The sequence below is a fragment of the Anolis carolinensis genome, chromosome 5 (assembly GCF_035594765.1).
Source record: "Anolis carolinensis isolate JA03-04 chromosome 5, rAnoCar3.1.pri, whole genome shotgun sequence".
In the NCBI taxonomy this organism is placed as follows: Eukaryota; Metazoa; Chordata; class Lepidosauria; order Squamata; family Dactyloidae; genus Anolis; species Anolis carolinensis.
The window spans coordinates 19,116,634-19,129,118 of NC_085845.1; the positions used below are offsets into that span (position 1 = coordinate 19,116,634).

A 12,485-nucleotide genomic window follows, 5' to 3' on the forward strand; every position below is an offset into this window, starting at 1 on the left:
ATTGATAATATCACTGTTGATGATTTCTTACAACTAAGAAGTTACTTCTAGCCAAGATCTGATTCATTGTAATTTTTTTTCTTACTGGTTCTTAGTCCTGTCATCTGTAGCAAACAAATACCCACAAATGCTCCTTCTTCACATAGTAGTCCTCCTATCCTTAATATCATATCCTCAAAGACAACTTCCACATGCAAAATTTGATTCAAGGAGATAGATAAAAATAGTAGAAATCCAGAAACAAGGAGTTGGCTCATTAAAATAAAATGTGCAGCTCTGATCATTTTCTGGGAAAGAAGGAGTTACCACTCACATATGGCAAACATACCATGTGCTGTGCCTTTGTCTCTAGATTTACTGCAAGAAGTTTAAAAATACCCTGCAAGAAAATCATTAAGATGCTGTTGTCATTAGTTTATCACAGCTCTGAACTTAATCAAGCTCAGGGTTTGTTTGGGGTCTCAGAATAAAATCGATGAAGAGCTTTGTCGGAAATGGAGAACAATTTATTGAGCAAAGGAGGCTGTTTTGCTTGTATTTCGCATTTGGCATTTCATTAAGTTATTTTATTGCAGCATCTCACTTGGCAAATACTAAAGTTTTATTGGACATTGTCCATTAATTTGGAGCATTACAGCTTCTGGCCTAGAGATGACACATGTAGTTCATTCAACAGCCTTTGCTCTTGGCTCCGTATTTTTCAAAAAATCAAATCCTCTTGAGACATAACTCTGGGTCGCTTGTCATGCTATGGTTGCCAAGGAGAGACCAAATGGAAACAACACAAGTCTTTTCTTTGTTCTGTTCACTGCAAAGTTCAGCTAATACCAGATCTTGATCCTAGGGTGTATCTACATTGTAGAATTAATGCATGTTGACACCATTTTCACTGCCTTGACTCATTGTTATGGAATCCTGCATTTTGTAAAGACTTCGTAAAACTACAACTTGGTAGCTTCTCCTAGAATTTAAGACTCTCATAGAAGAATAATATATTGTGTAGTCATTTCAATTTGGCAAGGATAGTCCCAATGTGTCCTTGGTTATTTCACTTTTTCAGCAGCTTTAAAAATGTCCCAGATTTCTCTCCTTCTCTCAGACCCCTTCCACACTGCCCCTATATCCCAGGATCTGATCCCGGATTATTTGTTTACCCCAGGTTATCTGGCAGTGGGGACTCATATAATCCAGTTTAAAACAGATAATCTGGGAAGAGATCTTGGCACATAGGGTAGGGTGGAAGGAGCCTCAGTTCCCTACCTTGTCTTCAGAATAGTTCAACTCCTGCAAACTAAATTCAGACTGAAAAAGTAGTTTGCATTCAATTAACTTAGCAAAGGGGAGATGAAAGGAGGGGGTGAAATCCTACCCATTCCAGTAGACTCGCACAATACAAACTCTTTATTCTTTCCTATCTTAGTGTTCTTCATCATTAGAATTTTTTCCCACCTTGACGACACTCTGGTGTTGCTTGGCTATGTGTCTCTTCATCTGTAAAATGCTGTAAATTATGTGTGCTGTATATGAAATACTTTTATCACAAGGCAAATATATATATATATATATATATATATATATATATATATATATATATAAAATGAGGTTTAGCAATTAATGATATGTTGAAGAATACTTGTAATGGGGTGCTATATTTTATTCTTAATATTATGTTTTGGATACCTTTGGACTATTTTGAATTGGCACTCTTCTTTAATAGGACAGCTGCCTTTAAACTGTTCTTTGTTGTTGTTGTTGTTGTTGTTGTTGTTGTTGTTGTTGTTGTTGAAAAGCTGTATTAATTTATGGGCCCCATACTGTGTGAAATGTCCTGAATTTCTTAGCCAGCATAGCTTTTTATCATAATTCCAAGAACATCCATGGCAGGGGTTGTAGTCTAACACAGGTCTCTTCTACACTTTGAACTGGATAATATGAGATTACACGGCCATATAATCCAGTTCAAAGAAGATAATCTGGATTTTATATGGCAGTGTAGAAGGGGTTTTTGACCAGAAGTCCCAGCCACCTAGGACAACAGGAACCAAAGTCCTAAACATCTAGAGAATTAATGACTGAGAATCATTAATTGTATACATCAGGAAGGTATTAAATTGGCATTTCTGTAATTTATCATGCAACAGGAAAAAGGCAACCTGCTTGATCAACAGCAGCTGTCTTTTCAAGAGAATCAAACTATGAATGCAATCTCATTTATTCTGATTTTCTAATGCCCATAAGGTCGTCCATGCCCTTGATGTAAAGAAATAGAATAGTATACATTGTTATGTACTGATACAATTGTGACTGGGAAGTGTCACAAAGATGAATCTTTGTACTAACATTATCATGACACTCACCAGACACATAAATCATGACCAAAGGGTATGCTGCATAGACTTTGCAAAGTGTCCTATATTACAGCCTTTGCACATCTCAGTATCAGTTGGGCAACGAGGCAATAAAATCAACATTTTTGTCTCCTATGGAACTGTAGTATTTTTTTAATTTTCAAGCTGTGTTGAATCTCACACATTTGAGAGGATGAGTGCCTATGAAGACATTACTGTGTAATGATGAATATCAAAACCAGCCTGAGAAATCTAAATGCTGTGCTTCTGAAAGTTCAAAATGATGAGAAGTAGCAAATTGCTTGTAAGAACATGCTTCCCAGTTCACAGACATTGCATCATTCATGTCTGAAGATTATTAGAAAAAGTTGCCGAGATGGTTTATTTTCTTTATAATTTTCACATTCTACTCTTCCTTTGGGAATCTTAGAACATCTACACTGTAGAATTAATGCAGTTTGACACCACTTTAACTGTCAAGGCTCAATGCTGTGAAATTGTGGAAGTTGTAGATGGGAGAGGTTCCAGTGCTATTTGGTAGAGAATTCTAAAGAACTTGCAAAACTACAGCTGCCGTGCTTTCATAGCCAGGGTGATCAAATTGCATAAATTTTATAATATAGATGGATGCACCCTTATACTGGACTCTCAGTGGTATCCCAGCTCTCACCTGCCTAGTTTCAATAAAGCCACAGTATTGGGTGCTTCTAGATCAGTATTTCTCAAACCAGGTGTTTTGGACTTTAGCTCCCAGAAATCCCATCAAGCTTACCAGCTGTTAGGAATTTTGGGAGCTGAAGTCCAAAACATCTAGAGGAGCACAATTTGAGAAACACTGTTCTAGATTATTCAAGGGATAATCCATAGAATCATAAAAAACATAGTTGGAAGGGCCTCATGAACCAATTAGCCATTGGTGCTAAATCACCAGGTGGTAGCTGTCCGGCCTCTTTCTGAAGCAATCCAGAGAAGGTGATCCCACCACCTCTCCAAACCACTGTCACTATCAAGAAGTTCCTTCTAATGTTTAATCAAAATCTACCCTCCCCTAACTTACAACTATTAGACCTGGTTCTGCCCTCTGGACCAGCAAAGAATAGACCATTTGAAGCCTGGACAATGCAGAATATAGTGAGACCATTGCTTCCATCTACTTAGAAACTATGTGTCTTTTAATGTGGGTTTAAATAGTGTTGATCTCCTTTGCAGCAGCATAACGCTGCTGACTCATGTTTAATAATAATAATCTCAACGTCCCTTGTGTTTGTACTACTGTATCATGTATTGCCCATCATATATTGTGCATGTGGTTTATGTGGCCTAAAAGTAGAATTTTAACATTTGTCTCTACCCTGTTTCCCCTAAAATAAGACATCCTCAGAAAATAAGACCTATTAGAGGTTTTGCTGAAATGCTAAATATAAGGCCTCCCCCAAAAGCAAAGTTTTTGTTTGGAAGCATGCCCGCCAAACAGAAAACCAGAGCATGCAGGATCAGTAAATGTACGTACCATAGTGTTGTACATGGAAATATCGGTAGTAACAAGAAATTCTTGATAGGATTCAGTTTGTCTGGTTATGCTGATTTGTGATGACAACTACTGTACAGTATATAATAAATGTTCATTTTTTTGTTCAACAATAAATGTGCATTTTTCTTCATGGAAAAATAAGACATCCCCTGAAAATAAGACCTAGTGCATCTTTAGGAGCAAAAATTAATATAAGACACTGTCTTATTTTTGGGGAAACACGGTATTATATTTCATTTTATTGATTTTTCTACCAATTTTCTAGTTTATCTAGGTTTTTTGTGTGTTCTGCTCCTATCTTCCAATATGCTAGACTCCCCTCCCATTTTTGTGTCATTTACAAACTTGACAAAGATTCTTTCTATCCCGTCATGATCAAAAGTCATTGAACAAAAGTCAATGTTAAAATTTTTAAAAACGTTGAAGAGCAATGGGCCGATGACAGTTGAGACTTCCTTCCAGCTTGAATTGTAGCCATTGATAACGACTATTTGGGCATGATTTTTCAACCAGTTATGGATTCATCTGAGAGTGTTCACACAGATTCCACATTTCATCTGCTCGCTTTAATGATGACACCCGCAGCATTCCCACCATTTATTAAAATAGTGACTTGTTTGAAAAAAGGATGTACTGAACAACAACAACAAAAACATAAGATAGGTGTTGGTCTAAATTGGTGCAGATGTCGCTAACAAGATACCAAATCATCATAGTATAATATATAGATCTCATGGATGAAGCATGACTAAAGAGATGAAAGAGGAGACCATTTGAAGAAGACATTCCTCTGTGTGGAGGAGTCCTCTCTTAGGTTTGTCCTGCCTGTACCAACAACAACACAGATACTTCAAAGTCCCATCACCTAGAAACCAAATGAATGGAAAACACAGATCATGTAGAATTCATGCAGTTTGACACTACTTTAACTTTGTGGCTTAATGCTATGGAATCATAGGAGCTGTAGTCTGCTGAGACCCCAGTACTATTTGGCAAAGAAGGCTAAAGGCCTTGTAAAACTACAGTTCCCATGATTCCATGGCATCAAGCCATGGCAGTTAAAGTGCATACATTATACAACATAGATGCACTCTGGATTGTCTTTATTACAGTGAAATGCATTGTACTCATATTTAAAATTATAGCAATATTTTCTAAATGTGCATTGTTCATGTAAATTTGCATGTATGAATTTTGTACTAAACTGTATCCTTTTTGTTTCATCTTTCGGTGATGCATTTCCTCTTTTCTAGTAATGCTGGACTAGCATTCGAAACTGGCAAAATATGGAAATCCAAGGAAGGACAAAGTATTGGAGAAAGTGTGAATTTCCTCTGAATGCATCTTAATAGCATAATCATAGTTGAAAAGAGAAGTGAGAAATGCTTCAGTTTGGTTCATGCGGCTGGGAAAATCGTGTATTGCTGAAATCATTGCAACACTCAAAAGATATGACATAGAATTTCTTAAGTCTGTCAAGTTACTGGTTGAGAGAAGTAAAGTTGTGATTTCCGGGATGAAATGGTGCAAGATCCTTAAGTAGATGAATTTTGCGAAATTGTATTTTTAGTCCTACACACAGTGAGGAAAAGAATGAAAAACAGCAATTTCTTCTTGTAGTACAAATTTGGAATAGGTATAAAAAGACACTTACCCACTGTGCATGTCTGTGTGAAAGAGCTCTGTTTCTAGGATGGTGATACACTGGACCTAGTCCAACCAAGTTGGCCCAAAGATCTGCAGTCAGGTTGTCAACTTCAACTGCTGGTCCATTTCCAGGCACAATTTCAAAAGCTGGTTGTGACCAAGGGTGCATCTATACCAGGCATGGGCAAACTTTGGTCCTCCATGTGTTTTGAACTTCAACTCCCACAATTCCCAACAGTCAATAAACTGGCTGGGATTTCTGGGATTTGAAGTCCAAAACACTTGGAGGGCCGAAGTTTGCCCATGCTTGATCTACACTGTAAACTTAATGCAATTTGACACAACTTCCAAAAAGAAACTACAGTACTTTGACTGCTATAGCTCACTGCTATGGAATCATGGGAATTGTAATCACTCATAGTCTTTAGCCTTTTCTGTTAAGTACAACTATGATTCCATAGCATCGAATCATGGCAGTTAAAGTGGTGTCAAACTACAACTCCCCAAAAGGAACTATCCTCTTCTCTGAGTGAACTGGTGAAAAGTGAAAGCTTAGTTATCCTGGGAAAACTTAAAAGATGCACAGATCCTTCTACTCTTCTCACCACAACACCCCTCTGAGGAAAAAAACCTGTGACTTGTTCAAAGACACCCACCCAATGGGTTTCCATAGCCAAGTAAGGATTCAAGCCTTGGTCTCCTAGAGTACTAATCCAACACTCAAACACAACTCTCACTGGGTCTCTGTAGGATATGAGCATTCATGTTATTATGTGCATAGGATGAATGAATGTGCCGCCCACTACCAAGATCAAGATAAACCATTCTTTGGTGCAGGGGCTTAGAAAGGTCAGCATCACGCCGGTGGGGTGGGATTGCAGAGTATCACATTTCCTAAGTATCCCTTCCATAACATCTCTGCCGGTGTGGCCCCAATCTTGACTTTTACTTCTCTCCGGATTGACCCAGATTTGCTGCTAAATCCTTGGTCTCTAAGAGAAGGAAGACTAAGCCTATGATATCTCCTCTCTTTTCTTGGGTAGCATCTTCCACTCTGCCATCTTTAATTAAATTCAGGCCACGATTATTTTCTAATCTTGTTGAAATGTGCCGGGAAAGAAAGGATAATTTATTCTGAACAGGACCATTGATCTACCATCCTAAAACATCAGCATATCTGTCTTAGGTTTTGACTCAGTGATTCTATTAAAGTGCTGAGAAACAGGGAGAGGTGACCTGCTTTTTATATTACCTTCATAGCAATTACCCTTTTGTGGAAGGGTTGTTCAGCCTTGAGAAACCAGAGTGCTTGGCTTTTGAAAGCACACGTAGCAATGTAAACAGGAGGGACCTGGTGTTACAGATGTATTTTAGCACAGCAGCTCCGGCTGGCTAATCTCAGTTGTTTATATCTTATACAGTACTTTTCCTGGTCCCACAGAGTGTTGTTAATGCCATGCTGTCTGCTGCATAGGCTGAGAGGAACATTTCTTCTCACAGCAGATAAATCAGGAGGCCACTTTAGCAGCTGCCCAAGCTGGCTCAGAGGAGATACTTGCCTTTGAGTTACATTTAGTCAATCTCTCCAATGTTTGGCATGTTGCTTGTGGGCATACATACGCAGATAAACCCTACTTTGCTTACATAAATATCTATGCTAGCTTCAGTTTTTTTTTAACATTTCCAATCCTAATCAGCTTCAGGGAATGTGGTGTCCAAAAAGGAAAATCTAAGTAGTGCCAATCTCCATGATGTTGACACACATGCTGGTTCTAAATTCAAATGCTTCTAAGGCCTCTTCCACACAAGCTGTATAAAATGCCATATTACCTGCTTTGAACTTGGTTATATGGCAGTGTGGATGCAGATAACTCAGTTCAAAGCACACATTGTGGATTATCTGCCTTGATATTCTGGGTTATTTGGCTGTGTAAAAGGGCCCTTAATCATAAGACTATTAGATGTTCTTTATTCTTATGTCCATTGGTGTATTAATATGTTAGGTAGTTTAACTTTTTATCACCAGACTTTTAGCTTTATCTTGTTTTAACCTTGCTGGGACCTTCCTCACAGCCATATAACCCAGAATATCAAGGCAGAAAATCCCAAAATATCTGTGGGATTTTATTCAGCTGTGTGGAAGTGGTCTTTGAGTTCCTTGTACCTAAATTGAACTAATTGATTTTACTTTCATATTGACTCACCATTCAACAATTAATTCAGTGTTTCTACTCTGGTTGGAAGTTATCAATGTGATTCAGACCAATGGCCAATTGGGAATTCAGCATTTATACACCATCCATAGATTCAAAGGATCTACTCTAACTGGGGCTAGCAATTGGAATGAGGACCGGATCTCACATCAATTATTGGAGCATGCAACAAATTTCTGTTGGATTTATTGTGACATTATTCATGATTAAACTGATGTATAGCTGTAATAAGTGAATTCATCTTTGGAACTGGTTAATATTCATTTCCAATAATAAGAAAAACCCACTTTGGAGGATGCAATATGTGCCACAATCCTGCTAGACATGATCTGATATGTATTGATTTGAAAACAACACTCTGATGATAATTTGGAATACTCAGAAAAGTCTGAAAGCGATACTCTTGAAACACCAACCAGTGTAGTCATGCTTTAATTTAATCTATAAGGAATGTTCACACATCTTAAAAAATCATGGGTTTTATTTGTTTAAAATCTAAATTGCAGGAAAAAAATAGAAAACATGGTTGGCCTTCTTGCTTCTGGTCAGTTTCTTCTCTGTCTTCAGAATGGCCAGTTGGGAGGGAAAGGCCAGTGAAAAACTGATATTGAGGATTCACATATCACTATAAGCCAGTGGATCTCAACCTGGGGTCCCCACCCAGATGTTTTGGCCTTCAATTCCCAGAAATCCTAACAGCTGGTAAACTGGCTGGGATTTCTGGGAGTTGTAGGCCAAAACACCTGGGGACCCACAGGTTGAGAATCACTGCTATAAGTCATAGTTTAAATTAGAATCCATTAGCCAACAATTGAGCATCTGGTCTGCAACTGGTTAACCAACCATAGCTTATTAGCAGAGTTGGATAGGCTCATAACTTGCAAGATTCAGCACACCATGGCTTCTCATGATGTATAACATGTCCCACACTGTCAAAGGATATAATAGGATGGAACAGTTGTTTCATACAGCACAGAGGAAACATTTCATCAACATGAATAGGACCAAATCAAAAGAAGACAGAAGTAGCAGAAGAGAAAGCAGAAACCCTGTGGCATGAAATAGCATAAGAAAAACGTGTAATGCTATGTAAGCAGGGCTGTAGCCAGATCACTGTGTGGTAGTGATAACAGACACATAACAACAAAAAGATGACACATTAATTGTACATAGTCCTCAGGCACATGGGATATGGGGATTTAAACTTTATGACATGATCCAATTTCAAATGGTACAGTTGAGGTCTCTCACGTTCTGTTGCTGGTTGATGTGAAAGGGAAGTTACTCAGCAATTCTTCTGCCCCACCCATCCCCTTTCAATTTTTTTTTTACTAACGGCTTGTTTCCATGTTCATATTGTGCTTTTATTCCTCATCCCATAGCTCCCACAAAGACAATCTTTGTAGTCTTTTCCTAAGGGTTGCTTGTTCCATAGCTCCAAGAGGTCACAGGTTACAGAGGAATCCAAAGAAACAGGAAATGGAGCTTCCCCGCTCCACTTTCAAATGCTAAAAACCTGTTTCCTTTCTGCACCACAAACAAAATTCCCCAGATGGGCCATTCTCTGCAGGTTCATTGTGAAAGCAACAACTTGAAGGGGAAGAGGCAGGAGAAGCCAGCTACAAAAACTTACTGAGGGACTCTGTGAAATTCAAACAAGCCGAGAGAATGAAGGAGGTATTCTTGATCTTGGTTTTATTGTGCCTAAAATGGAGCAGCACAGGGGCCAATTCAACTGGCATGGCCCTTATCACATCTGTGGATAGTGAAATGGAAACAAGTCGCCCTGACTTGACTTTGACCAAAATAAAGGAATTCGTATTGACAACACCCTTGCCTCCTGCCACAGAGAAGTCGACTGTTTTACAAAACACAACTCAGGTGGTGGATGAGAAACATGGTTCTCCTTTGCTCGTGGAAGAAATCCAAAGATTGCAAATGCCAGAAGCAACACTGCAGAAGACATCATTAAATCGTACAAATCCTAATGGAGGCAACATTAACAGTGATTCTTCAAATGGAAAATCATCAGTTTTATCTAATAGCACAAAAATTCAAGCACAAATCATCCCTAGAAAAGGTCCTCTTGAAAGGGACGTTTTGAAAGGAGCAACGGTGAGCAGATCTTCTAGACAATCAGGTTACAACAGCATCAGCAGCAAGTCCAATGCGGACTTGAAAAAACCTAGCTTTGAAACCACCCGAGGAAAGTAAGCAAAATATATATTGTTTTTCCCTTTTATCTGTTCAGCATTGCTAAACAAAGCATGGAAAAGCTAACTGTTGGGGACTTGCATCTAATTGCTAATCCTAGCTAGAGATGAGCCAATGAATCGTTTATTGCATGGTAAACCAACACTTGTGTAATCTCATTTATTCAGTGGTTCTCCTTTAGTTGAAAATGGTGATTGGATTTAGACCTTAGACTACTACTTGGGTTACAGTAGTTGTAGTAAACATGTAAAGCTGTGCAACTGTTTTACACTTCATAGAACAGTGGGTTTATTGGCAATTAAACCAAGAATGATGATGGTAGTATTATTGAAAAAAATCCTTTTGATTTTTTTTAGAAGGCAGGATTCACATGATAAATAGTAATTTAATGAGGAATGATCCATATGTTCACTGCAGTAGTAAGATAAGTGCACTGAATGGCTTGGCATGGTGGAAACAATTGCAATAGTGTTGCAAAAAGCTAGGCTGCAGAAATATTATAAGGCTTTAAACAGGTTCTACAGTGCAACATGTTCCGTTTTTATTTTCAATAGAAATTTAGAATAAGAGAAGGTGTATACAGCAATTGAATTGTATGTGCAAAACATCTTTGTGGATATCTTTATCATTGTTGACAAGGTGTTGTTGGTTTGTTTTTTGTTTTTGTTTTTGTCCCACTGGCAATAATAGAGAGAACACAGCAATTCAGTGTTCATAGAACAAAGCCATTATTTGAAATTTTAGACTGCAACTAGTGAAGCTTAACTGGCCAGGACATTTCCATTTTCAGTCATGGATTGCAGCCATATATTCAGAGATCATTACCATCATAAATAGATAGGGAGACCAAATACTAATTACTAATATAAGAATATTAGTAATTGTTTCCTGGCTATAGAGTACCTAAGAATTTTCTAAAAATTTCATAACAATGTAAGAGTCTTTCAGGTTAGATTTAAATGAGACCAGAATCATGATAGCCCTGGTCCCTCTCCCCTCTTCTGTATTTGTCTTCTGGACTGACCTTCTCTTCTGTTGGCCAGCAAGATTTCAGGTGTGTCACATGTGGGGTAGAGGAGACTATTGGACAGAACCTGGGAGGAGATTGGTACTAAAACTATACTCACTGCTTTGCTTTTTGTTGTAGTATCCTGAAATCTAAAGGACTGTGCTTGCTATCTAGGTTGTAAGTGGCAAGTTTGCGTCATATCCACCAGTTCTTCTGTTTGTCTTCCCTTCAGCGACCAAGCAATAGTCGAAATGGTGAAGGAGACACACAACCAGACTTACAACCAGTTGCAACTGTTGGTAGTCACTGTAGTGGTGAATCTTCTCCTGGCTAAACTTTAAATGAACTCTCTCATTTCAGCACTTTGGAGAGCCCTTTTCTAGTTCATATGAAGACCTGGAGTTGCTACACCATCCCATTGACATAGGAGCCACAAACTGCACCTGCTCCCAATGTTCAACATGTTTTCAATGTTTAAAGATGGCTGGGGGGAGAATTGAGTGGTAGTAATGCAGGTGAAGGTGTAATAATTTCCCCTGATGTAATTTACTTATAGGAAATTATTTGCATTGTGTCTGTCTTTTCCTGTTGTCTTGATCACTGGCAACTTCGGAGGAAGGGTTATACTCAGAGCTTTCAAAAGTTACTTTTTAGATTATGATCTCCAGAATCTCTCAGCCAGTTAGTGTGGTAAAATGTAGTGAAGTGTATTTTCCAATAAGAAAATACACATCACTACATTTTACCACACTAACCACTTTATCACATTGGCTGGCAGTAGTGCAAATTTGAGTTATCTAACTTTTCTCTCACCAGGGCTCTAATTTTATTTGCAATTTACCAGGAAGTAAGCCTGACTGGATACAGTGAAACCTATTTCAGAGTAAACATTCCTAGGACTGTGCTGTGTAGCACATACTCCACCCCCCAAAGATGTACACAACTCATTCAAATAACCCAGATTTTTATTTCTTATTTTTTGGATTTATTTCCTAGAATAATATAAATAAGGACTGTGACAGAATTAGGCTCTTTGTTCATATGGTGTTTGCAGGGACAAATTGTACAAATCACCAAAGTACTGAAATTCTGTTCCTCCGTCGTGCCTTTTTCATGCTGAAATAATAGCAATTGGCTAATGCTATATTGCAGAGATAAATTTAACATTGTGGACCAGAATGAGCTTTAGAGAACTTTTACAATACAGCCTAGAGATAAATCCAGCAATAAAAAGAGGTCTTAAAATGTTCCAAGAAGCAGCATAAACAAACTATATTTGGAATATAGCTACTCATGACATTGTCCATTTTGTAAATGTAGAATATAAAATAGGGAAAATGATGAAGTCCTTCAAAATGCCAGGCTATTAAGTGGGGGGTGGAGGGGGTGGGGTGTAGACTACCATCATCTAGGCAGAAATATCACATCTGGGAGAAATCATGGTTGGAACAGAATTATTGAAGTGCAGGAACATAACATGCTCAATAGACAGAATTTCAGAGCTGGGGAATGGCAACATTTCT

General features: G+C 38.2%; 1 protein-coding gene across 3 annotated transcripts in view; it reads left to right on the forward strand.

Annotated features, from left to right (window-relative positions):
- The window catches only part of mmrn1 (multimerin 1), a 99,479-nt gene that overhangs the window by 16,423 nt on the left and 70,571 nt on the right, over positions 1-12,485 (forward strand). For 2 of the 3 annotated variants that reach the window (XM_008111048.3, XM_008111049.3), the window contains exon 1: positions 9,103-9,949. The exons of the other annotated variant lie outside the window; for it this stretch is intronic. In XM_008111048.3, coding sequence (XP_008109255.2) covers positions 9,408-9,949 — 542 coding nt within the window. In that variant the 5' untranslated portion in view covers positions 9,103-9,407. Of the gene's footprint in view, positions 1-9,102; positions 9,950-12,485 lie in introns of those variants that run through there. 3 annotated transcript variants of the gene reach the window in all.